Source organism: Coregonus lavaretus (genome assembly GCF_964263955.1).
Source record: "Coregonus lavaretus genome assembly, chromosome: 20".
NCBI lineage: Eukaryota > Metazoa > Chordata > Actinopteri > Salmoniformes > Salmonidae > Coregonus > Coregonus lavaretus.
In genome coordinates, this window is record NC_140007.1 from 6,955,910 (window position 1) to 6,971,729 (window position 15,820).

Sequence of the window (15,820 nt, forward strand, 5' to 3'; positions counted from 1 at the left end):
AGAGAGTTAGGGATGGAGAGAGAGAGAGGGAGTGGGAGGGAGACAGATAAAAATAAAGCGAGAAAGAAAGGAAGGAGAGGGAGTGGGAGGGGGAGAGAGAGTATATGAAAGAGTGATCGTGTGTGTATCAAAGAGAGGCCTATATATATTTGATGTGTGTGTTACACAACTAGCTCTATGCGTATGAGCTAATCAGAACAGGAAGCCTGCAATGGACTGGCTTCTTAAACAACTGCAATGTTTACAATGACTGGAGTCAGGTGACTAACGACTGGCAAAAACATCACATTTGTATTTTTAACCATTTATTATATAGCCCAAGAAAGGTTACGGCATTTGATAGATTAACTGTGTGTGTGTGTGTGAGCCTTCCATAGATACATAACAGAAATATGGGACTTTTTCATAACATTTTACTGCTGTAGTAAATTTACCAGCTGTTATTTCAAACCAGTTTAAAAATTAATAGAAATTCGATTTATGCATGCATAATGTTCAGTATGTCAACAAGACATAACATAATACAGCAAATAGTTGCAATTCATGCTGGAGTTGAGCAACTATTTAGCATTGTTTTTCTGTCTTGAAACAGACAAGGGATAAATTCACCATGTCTGTAAAGTTTAATGAATGCTCCCAAATGACTCAGTTTCAAATAAGTATTGGTACACAACTCCAAGAGCACTAATGGCTGAAGTGCTCACATATTTTATGTACCTACTGGACCTTGGAAAACCACCTGAGTGGACCTTCTCATAGCGTTGACCAACCAATGACTTAAATCAGTCCATAACTTACTAAGGAGAACCAAAAACTGCCTGGCACACACCACAGCCTTGGAAGTGTGATTGTGGACGATGTGTGCTAGATAGATTCCATACAGTGTTGTCGTTTACCACAGCTGGAAAGCAAGAGCAGCTGGATCTACAGTGCAGTTGGCTAGCATATCGTGTTATCACCCTGTATAAATAGCCTGTTGAACCTAACCCTGTTCTGTGTGCTCTGCATAGCCTACTACCCTGCCCTGCTCTCCACGCTTACCAAGGACAGCTCTGGACTATGCTCCTTGGCCATTCAGGCACAGTAACGTTCCGTATGGTCCCGTTTTCTCCCGCAACATGCTTTGTTTTTCAACATTATAATATTACTACTAGATAAAAAAATATATAACAATAGTAATACCTGTTAAATGTATATAACAGTAAAATAAATGTTATTTAAGTTATGGATGTAGTAATGTAAATGTACTGTACATAATGGTCCTAAATATTTATATATATTTTGTAACTACAGAACCATTATTTGTATAACATGATGTAGAGATAGAAAAGGCTTGCATGTTTATTTGTTGATGTTGTGTCATATTGGAATTAAAGTGGATTTTAATGAACAGTGGACATTTTGGTGACACTATAATAATAACCATGTTTAATAGGCCATTATAAACGTTTATAAGTGTATATAAATGCTGTAAAGCTGCTTGTTCCATATTTCTGTGGTTGGTTCTAGCTGGAATCCCATGTTGTTTTGGTTGACTGACAGTCCCCGTTCCTCAGGACACCGCTCCAAACTCTGGTGTGGAAATACCATCTGTTCATTACCAGTCTACTGCTTAGACTGCCTAACTGGCTGGCTGCTTAGTGATAATAAATCCATCTACATGTTAAATGCGATGGGCCTGAGCAGACTGCTGCACATCCTGCCCATCTTTATTGGGTAGTAATGGGAAGATTTGTAGATCAAGTTGATTTAATACTGTAGATATAATTGTATGCCATTTAGCAACTTAAATTCATGCATGCATACATTTTACGTACGGGTGGTCCCGGGAATCGAACACAGTATCCTGGCATTGCAAGCGCCATGCTTTACCAACTGAGGTACAGAGAATTTACAGATCAGGGTGATTTGTAGAACAGGGTGATTTGCAGATCAGGGGGTCTAGGGAGTAGCACTTTACATTACAACACTGAATCAAACACAGAAAGACCTATCTCATTTTTAAAAGCAGATTTATTTTATTGCACTGAGAACATCCAAAGGTTTTGTGTAAATAGATTCTTCCACTGTATTAGAAGTAATCATCTTTGTATATCAACACAGTATAGCTAATTTATGTACAATAATCATGTCATAAATTGTATTTTCTTTGGACTTCTATAAAAAGACAACATTTCAATATGTCACAGGGCTTAGAATTCATTAACTGTACTTCAGTAGGAAGCACAAGTGCAATACCTATATCTTCCATTACACTGTCAAGAGCAATATTGAACGTTTCAGTAGCAATCACGATCACAGGCCAAGACAGAGCTTCCAGAAGGCTGAGCACCAGGAGTGACTTTGGCCTGACTGACCAAGGACACTAGGACAGGCCAGCTCATGAGTCATGACATAGACTAGTGCTATTCAACATTGGCAATGTCACATATCCAAATCAGCATATATACAATATTGAGTTACATTTCTGAGCTTTGTGAGATATGACTGTGTGTGTTTTGGTATACAAGCACACCACTTACACAGGTTAAGACAAAGGGCTGTGTGTGTGTGTGTGTGTCACTGTGGTGATGGTTCCCTGGAGTCATACTCCTCTATGAACTGTTGCATGGCCTCTACACAGCGCAGGCCGATCTCCCCGAGGTTCTCCTTTAGAGACGGCTGGATGGGCCGCTCCAGAGACGGGTCCTTGGCTATCAGCATCTTCACCACCAGGCCAAACGTGTCACAGTCCTGACGGTACACCTGCATAACAAACAGACAGTCAGCATTTTCACCACCACATTTAACTGTGCATCACGGTCCTAAAACACATACTGTATCTATACACTAAATCCATCTTCTAAACCACATCATCTTCTAATCTAAACCGTATCTTCTAAACCTAACCAAATGGTGGCACAGTTCTAACTGTACACCAGCATGACACACACACACACTTACAGGCACACACATAAACATATTTTCATGGCACGTGAGATGTTGTTTTGTATTATGGCTCCTGTTCCAGTGAGGAGCTTACCACAGATGGTCTAAAGAAACTCAGCTCACAGTATTACCAGAAGAATGCTGCTGAGATTCAGACACAGGAGAGGAGCAGGCAAACAAGAGATTGGAGAGGGGGAAATAGGAGTGAGGGAGAAAGAGGGGGGGGGGACAAGAGAGAGGAGAATCACGAGAGATAGAGGATGGAGCGAGAGAGGGTGGAGAGAGGGTGAAAGAGAGAGGATAGAAAGCAAGAGAGGGAAAGAGGGAGAGAGAATTCTGGGAGAGATACTTGGGGCGAGAGGTCTCGTGATGTGTATGCCATTACCACTGAGTGGATTAGCAGTCCAAGGCAGCAGCACACACACACAGACAGCTGTTCACACCATGCAAAGGAGTGTGTGTTGGTTGGTTCTTCAATCCTTGTGAGGACCTAAAATCCCCAAAATTCCCCCTCGTGGGGACATTTCCTACATCCCCATGATGAAAAAGGCTATTTTAAGGTTAGGGTTACAATTAGGGTAGGTGGGTACGTGCATGTATGCGCAGCCTAGTGGTTAGAGCATTGGGCCAGTAACTGAAAGGTTGCTAGTTCGAATCCTTGAACCGACAAGTGGAAAAATCCGTCATTCTGCTCTTTAGCAAAGCACTTAATCCCCCACAACAACATTGCTGTATTTATTGTGTGCGTGTCTTTGGAGGACGAGTGTATCAGCTACCTGTTGCCAGACTGCTCTCTCACAGAGCCTACCTTCTCCAGTTACCATGGAGATGTGAAGAGCGAGAGAGAACTTCTCGTCAGTCGAGTGGATGGAGAGACAACACCCAATACACACACCTCCCACTGACAACGCTTCATGTGATGTTCTGTCACATTAACTGTGACATATCCGTTAAAGCACATGTTAAAAACCTATTGAGAGACAACCGCACTATGCCCATGTGATGACTGATTTATGATGAAAAAACCTGGGACAAACAACCTGACAATAACAGGAGCTCCATCTTAAGCGTAATTCAGAGACCATAGACGCAGAGACGCGTTCGTCCGGGGTCCCATTATGACATAGCTGCCATGAGAGCACCACCCGAACGCGCACCTCCTCACAATTCCCATCCAACGTGGCTCCGTGTACGCGTCCTCTAATAATTTCAATGAGTCGACAGTTGGAGAAATTGCTTGAGCTGCGCAGAGAATTCAAAAAGTATGAAAGCCAACGGTCCAATATTCTAGAACACTGCGGTGCGTATGCGTACACATTTTGGACTCTGATAAGCGCTTAAAAGTGATTGGAGGTAAACAACTCAGGGATGTACAACATCACCATGTATTGGCTCTGATCATGACTGATCATCTATTCAACTGATTCAGCTGCTAAAAGGAAGAAAAAATGATAAATTGGAGGCGGCTTCAGCTGGCCATTTCTCAATTAGTTTTGGCACCGCAGTAATCAAATCTCCCTTTCCTCTCCACAACCCCCTCTCTCTTTCTCATCTCACCCTCTCATAATCCTACCTCCTCTTATCTCTCTCTCCTCTATGTTACCTCTCTAACCCTCTCAATCTCTCTCTCGCTGTGTTTTTTGGTGTTTACCCTGCTGTAAATCATTTTCCTCTCTCCTCTCCTGCTGTTGGCAATGCTGTACATCCCCTCTTTCCCTATCTGTTTCACTGTAATATGAACGGTACTATACCTGCTCTATTTCTCTCCTCTTCTGTTGGATGGCTCTGTTTCGTGCTGTGGCTCTGCTTATGGTGGAGGGGAGCTCTCTATCCCTCTCTCTTTCTCTGCTGTGGGATCTCTCCTTCTCTTGAGCCACCTACCGAAACACAGGGGTGAGAGACCGTTATAAGCACAGTTTTAAGTATTCCTTAAGACGTTGACACACAGTCAGTCCTCTGACAGCACTTGGCTTGTCTGCCTGTGTTTGCCTTTCAGAGCCCATCTGACTGCTGTTGAGTTCCTTAAAAGTGCATCTCTCTCTCCCTCTCTAACATCAAGGTTAGCAGGCAGCCAGATTATTTGAATAATCAGCATGTTTAAACTGAAGAAGACAACAACCTTGTGCTCCACAACCTTGTACTCCACCCAATTATTCCAACTTTTTCATTCTTTATGCTGCATCTGTGCTCTCCCTGTCCTTCCAATTCCTATCACACCCAGAGGCATGGAGGACACACACACACGTTAATAATTTTCCCGAGCAGTCTAGCCAAGATTAATCAAATGTTTGAGGGGTCTTTTTCTATGTGATTTGAAGGACTGTGAAAAACGGTGTGTGTGTGTGTGTGTGTGTGTGTACCAGTGGAGGCTCCTCAGAGGAGGAAGGGGAGGACCATCATCCTCAGCGAATTTCATCAAAATTAAAAAATTTAAACATTTAAAAAGTTATCATTTTAGATAAAACTATTCTAAATATAACCATGTCACCAAATAATTCATTGAAACACACTATATTGCAAATAAGGTCTACAGTAGCCTCAACAGCACTCTGTAGGGTAGCACCATGGTGTAGCCGGATGACAGCTAGCTTTCCTCCTCCTCTGAGTACATTGACTTCAATACAAAACCTAGGAGGCTCATGGTTCTCACCCCCTTCCATAGACTTACACAGTAATTATGACAACTTCCGGAGGACGTCCTCCAACCTATCAGAGCTCTTGCAGCATTTACATTTTAGTCATTTAGCAGACGCTCTTATCCAGAGCGACTTACAGTTAGTGAGTGCATACATTTTTTCATACTGGCCCCCCGTGGAAAACGAACCCACAACCCTGGCGTTGCAAGCGCCATGCTCTACCAACTGAGCTACAGGGGACTGACATGTTGTCCACCCAATCAAAGGATCAGAGAATTAATCTAGTACTGAAAGCATTTTTTTTCTAGTACCAGAAAATCACATTGTATGATTTTTAAGTAATTAATTTGCATTTTATTGCATGACATAAGTATTTGATACATCAGAAAAGCAGAACTTAATATTTGGTACAGAAACCTTTGTTTACAATTTCAGAAATCATATGTTTCCTGTAGGTCTTGACCAGGTTTGCACACACTGCAGCAGGGATTTTGGCCCACTCCTCCATACAGACCTTCTCCAGATCCTTCAGGTTTCGGGGCTGTCGCTGGGCAATACGGACTTTCAGCTCCCTCCAAAGATTTTCTATTGGGTTCAGGTCTGGAGACTGGCTAGGCCACTCCAGGACCTTGAGATGCTTCTTACGGAGCCACTCCTTAGTTGCCCTGGCTGTGTGTTTCGGGTCGTTGTCATGCTGGAAGACCCAGCCACGACCCATCTTCAATGCTCTTACTGAGGGAAGGAGGTTGTTGGCCAAGATCTCACGATACATGGCCCCATCCATCCTCCCCTCAATACGATGCAGTCGTCCTGTCCCCTTTGCAGAAAAGCATCCCCAAAGAATGATGTTTCCACCTCCATGCTTCACGGTTGGGATGGTGTTCTTGGGGTTGTACTCATCCTTCTTCTTCAAACACGGCGAGTGGAGTTTAGACTAAAAAGCTCTATTTTTGTCTCATCAGACCACATGACCTTCTCTCATTCCTCCTCTGGATCATCCAGATGGTCATTGGCAAACTTCAGACGGGCCTGGACATGCGCTGGCTTGAGCAGTGGGACCTTGCATGCGCTGCAGGATTTTAATCCATGACGGCGTAGTGTGTTACTAATGGTTTTCTTTGAGACTGTGGTCCCAGCTCTCTTCAGGTCATTGACCAGGTCCTGCCGTGTAGTTCTGGGCTGATCCCTCACCTTCCTCATGATCATTGATGCCCCACGAGGTGAGATCTTGCATGGAGCCCCAGACCGAGGGTGATTGACCGTCATCTTGAACTTCTTCCATTTTCTAATAATTGCGCCAACAGTTGTTGCCTTCTCACCAAGCTGCTTGCCTATTGTCCTGTAGCCCATCCCAGCCTTGTGCAGGTCTACAGTTGTATCCCTGATGTCCTTACACAGCTCTCTGGTCTTGGCCATTGTGGAGAGGTTGGAGTCTGTTTGATTGAGTGTGTGGACAGGTGTCTTTTATACAGGTAACGAGTTCAAACAGGTGCAGTCAATACAGGTCATGAGTGGAGAACAGGAGGGCTTCTTAAAGAAAAACTAACAGGTCTGTGAGAGACAGAATTCTTACTGGTTGGTAGGTGATCAAATACTTATGTCATGCAATAAAATGCAAATGAATTACTTAAAAATCATTCAATGTGATTTTCAGGATTTTTGTTTTAGATTCCGTCTCTCACAGTTGAAGTGTACCTATGATAAAAATTACAGACCTCTACATGCTTTGTAAGTAGGAAAACCTGCAAAGTCGGCAGTGTATCAAATACTTGTTCTCCCCACTGTATATGGTAATATGGTGACAACGATGTAGGCTGTGTGTAGCGGTTTGGCTTCAAACGTTTTTTTTGCCTGGTCACATACAGCTGATGTGTTGTGCATTGAAGTCCACAAGCGAAGGGAAGAGGTGAAAGGAGGAGACCGCATAACGTAGATGCGAGAAAGAATACAACGTGGCTGCTATGAAACTGTGAACTGTGTGATCAGGGGTGTATTCATTCAGCCGATTCTGTTGGAAAACGTTTCTTAAACAGAAGCAAACGGAACAAAACGGGTATACACATACCTGAATTTGTCCAATAAAAGCTCTAGTTTGCAACTGTTGGACTAATGATTACACCAAATATCAGCTAGATGCAGGCATGTGTGTGCAAGGTGGTATTGAATGTCACTGTCTGTCTATGTGTCACATCAAATTTCTCTCTTGACCTGTGTGCACCTACGTTGTAAACTTTCATTCATAGGCTAGGTTGTAGCAAGTATAGGGAACATTTGAGTATCATGTAGTAGCCTAAACCTATCGCTGTTACATTTAACTGGGTGAATGGAATATGAACGACAGTCATCCAATATGCTGTAATAGAAATAAGGTCATGCTCATGAAAAATAAATCGTCCTCCCTCATCTGAAATGGCACTGACCGCTACTGGTGTGTACTAAATATTTTTGATTGCGAACATCATTGGAAAAGAGATGCACTCAGGCTCATATTCAATATGAGAAAGTTTGTTGCAACTCGTACCTCCCTGTGTGGTGCATCTCACTTCTGAGAAATTGCATCAGCAGTCAAGCAGGGAGGGATCATTTGTGTGAAGCTACAATACTGGCTAAAAGTTTTTTATGATGAAAGAGGCCTGCATGTTGTACTCTTTGGAAGATAAAGGGAATGATTACAGGATTTGCAGCCAACACCATACACTACGGGAGTATGACAGGGGATACAGTATGTGTGCCCTACTGTGTACAGCGCAGACTCCCCCCATCCCAGAAGAGGCAGAGAGGAGTGGTGGAATGTGGACTTACTGTGAACGACACAGGCTGCTTCTCCTTCGCTCTGCTGGAGCCTGCAGAAGACCTGAGAGCACCTGCAACATCACACAGACAAACCACGTCTTCACACAATTCAACACAACACCAGCTCGGGAACAGATGGGGGATAAGTTAGAGCTAAACTACAGCAGCTGACATCTGTGATGAACTCTAATATCTTTGGTTGGCACAGGTGATATCTCTAAATTAACTCGAATATCTCTGATTGACACTGGGACTCAATCTAACCAGTGTCCTCCTCAACTATTATCCCATTGGTGTCTCTAGCTGCAGGTATAATTCAGGACTAAGCTTCCCCATCTCCATCTCTCTGCGGTCAGCGCACAGGGGCTAAAATGAATGTTTCTTTAAGCACAATCCATTGGGTGTGATTTGAGAAATCTGCCTAGCAACGTTTGACTGCAGTGTGCCTATGTGAGGCGATAGCTTTGTTATGGCTCATTATAAACAGCTGGCTGTCTGCCCGGTACCTCACTCCCTCTTTCTCCTCATTTTCTTTTGCTTTCTCTCTCTCATTTTCTCTCTCTTTCTCTAACACACACTATAGCGATGAGTCACCATAATAGCACATCTCTCAGGCACAGAGAGCAACCTGTTCCTCACACACTTCCACAGTACTGCAGTCTGCGCAGAGACTTAGCAGCTGACTAAAATAGGAGAAAAAAACACCACTGTGGTTGAGAATAGCAATACAGATCATACAATCAACACCAAAGAGATTAAAGATGACATGTATGGTTTCTATTGAAGGTAACTTGACATGGGTCTTCTTCAGGCAATGCAAAGTTATTCAAGAAAACACTTTCAAACATGATAGAGAATGGGGCTAAACCATAAGAGCTAATTGATGACTTGCAAGCACATCGACTGTGGTCTTACAAAACTCTTCGTGATACTAATAATAACGTGATGAGGAGAAATTTGATGATCAGAAACATGTAGGAATATACAGTAGCTAAATACCAATGGTTAATAGTGACGAAATAAAATGTTATTGGTCACATGCTCCGAATACAACAGGTGTAGACTTTACTGTGAAATGCTTACTTACAGTACGAGCCTATTCACAAACAACGCAGAGTTAAAAAGTAACAAAAATATTTGCACACATTTTTTTTTACTAAACAGTAACACAATAAAATAACAATAGCGAGGCTATTTACACGGAGTACCAGTACCGAGTAAATGTGCAAGGGTTCCGAGGTAGTTGAGGTAATTCAGGTAATACAGTATGTACAGTGGGGGAAAAAAGTATTTAGTCAGCCACCAATTGTGCAAGTTCTCCCACTTAAAAAGATGAGAGAGGCCTGTAATTTTCATCATAAGTACACGTCAACTATGACAGACAAAATGAGAAAAAATTTCCAGAAAATCACATTGTAGGAATTTTTATGAATTTATTTGCAAATTATGGTGGAAAATAAGTATTTGGTCAATAACAAACGTTTCTCAATACTTTGTTATATACCCTTTGTTGGCAATGACACAGGTCAAACGTTTTCTGTAAGTCTTCACAAGGTTTTCACACACTGTTGCTGGTATTTTGGCCCATTCCTCCATGCAGATCTCCTCTAGAGCAGTGATGTTTTGGGGCTGTCGCTGGGCAACACGGACTTTCAACTCCCTCCAAAGATTTTCTATGGGGTTGAGATCTGGAGACTGGCTAGGCCACTCCAGGACCTTGAAATGCTTCTTACGAAGCCACTCCTTCATTGCCCGGGCGGTGTGTTTGGGATCATTGTCATGCTGAAAGACCCAGTCACGTTTCATCTTCAATGCCCTTGCTGATGGAAGGAGGTTTTCACTCAAAATCTCACAATACATGGCCCCACTCATTCTTTCCTTTACACGGATCAGTCGTCCTGGTCCCTTTGCAGAAAAACAGCCCCAAAGCATGATGTTTCCACCCCCATGCTTCACAGTAGGTATGGTGTTCTTTGGATGCAACTCAGCTTTCTTTGTCCTCCAAACACGACGAGTTGAGTTTTTACCAAAAAGTTATATTTTGGTTTCATCTGACCATATGACATTCTCCCAATCCTCTTCTGGATCATCCAAATGCACTCTAGCAAAATTCATCATCAAATGGATCATCCAAAGAACACCATACCTACTGTGAAGCATGGGGGTGGAAACATCATGCTTTGGGGCTGTTTTTCTGCAAAGGGACCAGGACGACTGATCCGTGTAAAGGAAAGAATGAATGGGGCCATGTATCGTGAGATTTTGAGTGAAAACCTCCTTCCATCAGCAAGGGCATTGAAGATGAAACGTAGCTGGGTCTTTCAGCATGACAATGATCCCAAACACACCGCCCGGGCAACGAAGGAGTGGCTTCGTAAGAAGCATTTCAAGGTCCTGGAGTGGCCTAGCCAGTCTCCAGATCTCAACCCCATAGAAAATCTTTGGAGGGAGTTGAAAGTCTGTGTTGCCCAGCGACAGCCCCAAAACATCACTGCTCTAGAGGAGATCTGCATGGAGGAATGGGCCAAAATACCAGCAACAGTGTGTGAAAACCTTGTGAAGACTTACAGAAAACGTTTGACCTGTGTCATTGCCAACAAAGGGTATATAACAAAGTATTGAGAAACTTTTGTTATTGACCAAATACTTATTTTCCACCATAATTTGCAAATAAATTCATTAAAAATCCTACAATGTGATTTTCTGGATTTTTTTTTCTCATTTTGTCTGTCATAGTTGACGTGTACCTATGATGAAAATTACAGGCCTCTCTCATCTTTTTAAGTGGGAGAACTTGCACAATTGGTGGCTGACTAAATACTTTTTTCCCCACTGTACATGTAGGTAGGGGTAAAAGTGACTAGGCAATCAGAATAGATAAAACAGTGTAGCGGCAGCATGTGAAGTGTGAAAGAGTGTGAAAGTGTGTCGTTGTGTGAGTGTGTGCGTCGTCAATTTGCATGTGTGTGTGTGTGTGTGTGTGTGTGTGTTGGAGTGTCAGTGTTGTATGTGTGACTGTGTGGGTAGAGTCTAGAGACCAATTAGTTATCCACTGATTCAAAACGCAAAGACAGCACCTATAAGGTTAATGAATATTTATCTACCAATGCTGTGTGCAGCCAGCATTATGTAACATTATCAGGTTGTTGCTTGGTGACTATCAACCACCAGGAATGCTGATGAGCAAAACATGTTCCAAATGTTGCCTATATGTCAGAATGCAATATTATTCAGAGTTGACATGGCCACTGGTTGCTCATACTGCTCTCTAGTGTTCACAAGAGGAAAGTGATATAGGTATAAGTATTTTTTGCCTGTACTATAAACTGCCAAGAGATCTGGATCATGGCACAGATGGTAGAGCTCTTACCCTGTAACCACTGAGTAATTTGGTCCAAACCCCCCTAAACCGCTACATGAGTATCAACCTACTGGTGTGTTCTTTAGGAGTAGAAGCCCTGGTGGTGGAGCTCCTGTCCATGTTCCTCTGTTTGTTGTACTGGTTGTTAGGGCCCGGGGGGCCTTGTGGTGGGCCTGGGGGCCCCGGTGGGCCGGACTGGTCTCTCCAGTTGAACCGTGGGCGAGGGGTGAAAGGGTGGTACCTCTGGAACCCAAAACTGAAGCGGGGCTTCCGGAATGAATGATCGTCCCTTATGAATCTGTACAGTAAGGAAAACAGTAGGGAAAAAAACTATTTCTCCGACCTAATCTGAATAGGACGAAAGTGGGTGAAGATATGGAAATGTTGAAATTATCAAGAGCAAACCCTAGGCTACATCAGGTTGCTCTGAAATGCCCTCAAGTCTTACCGTGGTCTGTAGAATCTTCCTCCAAATCTCTGCCTAAATGAACCAGTTATTCTGGGTCTAGGCGGACTTCTCATTCTTCTGAAAGTTTGTTTCTCCTCCTGAAAATGTCACAGAGTAAGCTAATTACATTTACATTTTAGGTCATTTAGCAGACGCTCTTATCCAGAGCGACTTACAGTTAGTGAGTGCATACATTATTTTATTTTTTCATACTGGCCCCCCGTGGGAATCGAACCCATGCTCTACCAACTGAGCTACATCCCTGCCGGCCATTCCCTCCCCTACCCTGGACGACGCTGGGCCAATTGTGCGCAGCCCCATGGGTCTCCCGGTCGCGGCCGGCTACTGTTCGAGAAATTATTTTCACAGTGAGCTCACTCGCTCTAGCCTTTTTGCCGGATCTGTATGCAGTAAATGCAATATAATGAATATTACATTTACGTCATTTAGCAGACGCTCTTATCCAGAGGGACTTACAAATTATATGATAGAAGAGTTGGCTAAAGCACATACAGATCTGGGCCTGTCTGGGACCATGCTAAGGCTGGCGTTACACACAATCACTCGAACATAACTACAGTTAAATTGATTGAATTTGATTGGTTTATGTATGACATAACTGATACCTCAATGTCATGTTTGATAGGTACCTCACTGGGCTTCTTGTCACGTAACTCTTCACTGCGTTCTCTGTGTGGCATGGTGGAGCTCTTGAAAGTGAAAGTAGACTAATATGAATCATTTGAGGTGGTGTTGAACTTTAGACTTTATTTTAGCGTTTTTAGCAGATGTATAACTAATGCATTTGTTTCTGGGATGGGACTGCTAGTACAAACAGAATGTGCAATGTTTATTTGTGCTAGAATGACCACAATTCTTTCATAATATTCTTGCAACAATAATTTAGCCGATCCACAACAACAATGCACGTTTGTTTCAGTTGTGAACATGACATTGCATTGCCTGGACAAGAATTCCTTCACAATGAAACAATCAGGAAGTGGAGTTTTGGGTAGTGATTACAGAATTACAGGATTAGGGTGCAATTCACTTCTTGTGTAAAACACTTGGTTAACAAAATACACTAACTGACAGTTTGACAGATGTTTCCTTCAATGAGACGAACCAGAGTAGGCTTGGAATGATTACCCAGGTCAGTAGGACATACAAATAGCGGGTTTATTTACCTTGCACTGCGAAGACTCCTGCTGCCGTGGATCCATTTCCTTTGTTCAGAGGAGCCAGTTTAATTTGTTTTCTTTGACTGTTGTCACCAGCAGCGCACGTCTGATCATGAAGTGTCGTCTTGTTGTGTTGCTCTATGACATTGGGTTAATGGTCGCCTCACAGTATATCGTTCGAAACAGTTTCATTTTAGTTTCGATTTCTATGCGAACAATGCAGAGAAGGTGTAGCCTAGTGGTCCCTTGAGGACATTCAAGTTCGCGTTTTAAAAAGGCTGTGTAGGTTCGTTTTCAAGATACAACACAGCACACAAATGAGTGGATAAAAATGCGGAGGCTTTTTAAACGATTGCCTGTTCAACATTAGCTGACTAAACTCAACTCCATAGTGAAGTAAATTTCTGATAACCTGATGAACCGTTGGTGGAGTTCATCAGAAACTTCGTTCAACATAAGCTATGTGCAAATGAGCCTGTCCTATCACCAGGGTTCCTTAAAAACGAATTTGCAAAACAAATAAACAAATGAATGCCGATAAAGAAGGCTTGTTCAGCCATATTGTGTTACTCGGAGTTGTGACTGGCGTTCCTGTCAAACCTGCGACATTTCCAGCACTGTACGGTTATTGCCACATGATGGCGTGATAAGATAACATTTTGACATCTCAACCACTTGTTTGATGATAGAGTGGATCATAGAGATAGATAGACGACTAATCTTTGTTCTGTGCAATTATAGCGTGATAATACCCATTAAACCTAGCGGTCAAACAGGCAAATGGTTCCAATCGTTTTTCCACTATACATTTTAGGGGATTTTAGAAACACTTAAAATAAGGGTTTAGGCCTACCCTGGTGTGATGTTTTGATAACCTTGTAAATCTGTAGGACAAGGTGACTTTTATCAATATATTCGCCTGTATTTACACCCCAAAAGTGAAATGCTAATTTGCTGCTAATGTGGCTATCATAAAGAACTACAAATGCCATGATGATCTAGAGGAGACTGCTAAATCGAGGCAAAGGTAAGAATATCTAGATTAACTATCTAATGTTATCTAAATATAGTAATGAATAAATTGGCATCATTTATTTAAATGGATAATTCTGTGAACTGTCTTGTGCAAGTTTTACATTGACACAATACCTGTTAGCAAAGGTGTCAGCTAGAGATGACCAGTGTTGCCAACTCCTCAGTAAGGAAAGTAGCTATTGGCTGTCCTAAAAGTTGCTAGAAGTCGCTAAATGACGCCATCACCTACTTTGCATAATTGTCCATGTGCATGTAATTGTGATGGACGCTGTAAGAGAGAGGAATAACGTCGTGGGAGAGACAAAAAGTGAGTAAAAAACACCCTACATCAGCCAGCGGCGGCTTCTCGCATGCGCGATTCATTTGCAGTCTGGACGCGGAGAGGTGAACATCTCCTGCTCTGACTGCAGCTGGGAGGGACTGCTGCGTGAGGACTGGGCCGCCTGTGAGTGCTTTGGGACGGGGGTGGGCCCTGTGAATGCTTTGGGACGGGGGTGGGCCCTGTGAATGCTTTGGGACGGGGGTGGGGCCAACGGCAGCACCCGCTGCTCATTGAGAAGAGCAAGAACGATACGTGCTTTCACGTCAGAGTCTCCAAAAGTCTCCAGTAACACCAGAAAAAGTCGCTAGATTTGTCGCTAGTTGCTTTTTTGAAAATGTGTCGCTAGAGGGGTCTGAATACTCACTAAATATAGCGACAAAGTCGCTAATTTGGCAACACTGGAGATGACGTGCAGGAGCGTGCAGGGATTTGTGGTTTTGCTTGATGTCTACTTTTATGCTAATTAGCATTTTCGAATCTGAGAGTAAATAGAGCCGAATATATTGATAAAAGTCACCTTGTCCGAGAGAGATTTACATGGTTATCAAAAAATCACACCAGGGTAAGCCTACACGAAACACAGGCCTTATTTTAAGTGTTTCTAAAATCCCCATTTCCCTGTTTGACCACTAGGTTTTATGGGCATTATGACACCTCTACCGGCTATCTCCATTTTAAAGTAGTCCATTTTCTTCTCATAGGAATTCCCACCCAGTTTACTACTTTAAAAATGGTAGAAGCCCTCAATGGCAATGTCCCATGTTAAAACGGGTTATATCCATGATGAGTCCTCTATCCATCCACCATGTGGACAAACATGGTGAAAGCAATGATTTACAGTGCATTCAGAAAGTATTCAGACCCCTTGACTTTTTCCACATTTTGTTACGTTGCAGCCTTATTCTAAAATTGATTAAATTGTTTGTTCCCTCATCAATCTACACACAATACCCCATAATGGGTTTTTAGAAAATTTGGCAAATTTATATAAAAAAATAAAACCTGAAATATGACATTTACATAAGTATTCAGACCCTTTACTCAGTATTTTGTTGAAGCACATTTGGCAGCGATTACAGCCTCGAGTCTTCTTGGGTATGTCACTACAAGCTTGGC

General features: G+C 42.7%; 1 protein-coding gene across 5 annotated transcripts; it reads right to left on the minus strand.

Annotated features, from left to right (window-relative positions):
• Window positions 1–1,995: 1,995 nt before the first annotated feature.
• Window positions 1,996–13,968, minus strand: LOC311148243 (uncharacterized protein). 5 transcript variants are annotated; one of them, XM_084185143.1, is made up of 7 exons: window positions 13,354–13,927; window positions 12,817–12,876; window positions 12,167–12,264; window positions 11,790–12,016; window positions 8,367–8,428; window positions 4,680–4,805; window positions 1,996–2,745 (listed from the first exon to the last, which is right to left on the minus strand). In XM_084185143.1, exons 1-7 carry the CDS (start codon window positions 13,387–13,389, stop codon window positions 2,560–2,562), a joined length of 795 nt encoding a protein of 264 aa, XP_084041269.1. In that variant the 5' UTR covers window positions 13,390–13,927; the 3' UTR covers window positions 1,996–2,559. The 5 variants fall into 5 exon arrangements, with proteins under 5 accessions (XP_084041269.1, XP_084041268.1, XP_084041272.1 ...); XM_084185142.1 differs by having other exon boundaries at window positions 12,793–12,876; XM_084185146.1 differs by lacking the exon at window positions 4,680–4,805 and having other exon boundaries at window positions 13,354–13,968.
• Between the last annotated feature and the right edge of the window lie 1,852 nt (window positions 13,969–15,820).

Excerpts from the sequence above, each read along its gene's own strand:
- LOC311148243 (XM_084185142.1), bottom strand. The coding sequence starts at position 13,389 with ATGGATCCACGGCAGCAGGAGTCTTCGCAGTGCAAG. Across the intron at positions 12,877-13,353 it reads AGGAGTCTTCGCAGTGCAAG|AGCTCCACCATGCCACACAG; the intron begins GTAAATAAACCC and ends TTCACTTTCAAG. Across the intron at positions 12,017-12,166 it reads GGAAGATTCTACAGACCACG|ATTCATAAGGGACGATCATT; the intron begins GTAAGACTTGAG and ends CTTACTGTACAG.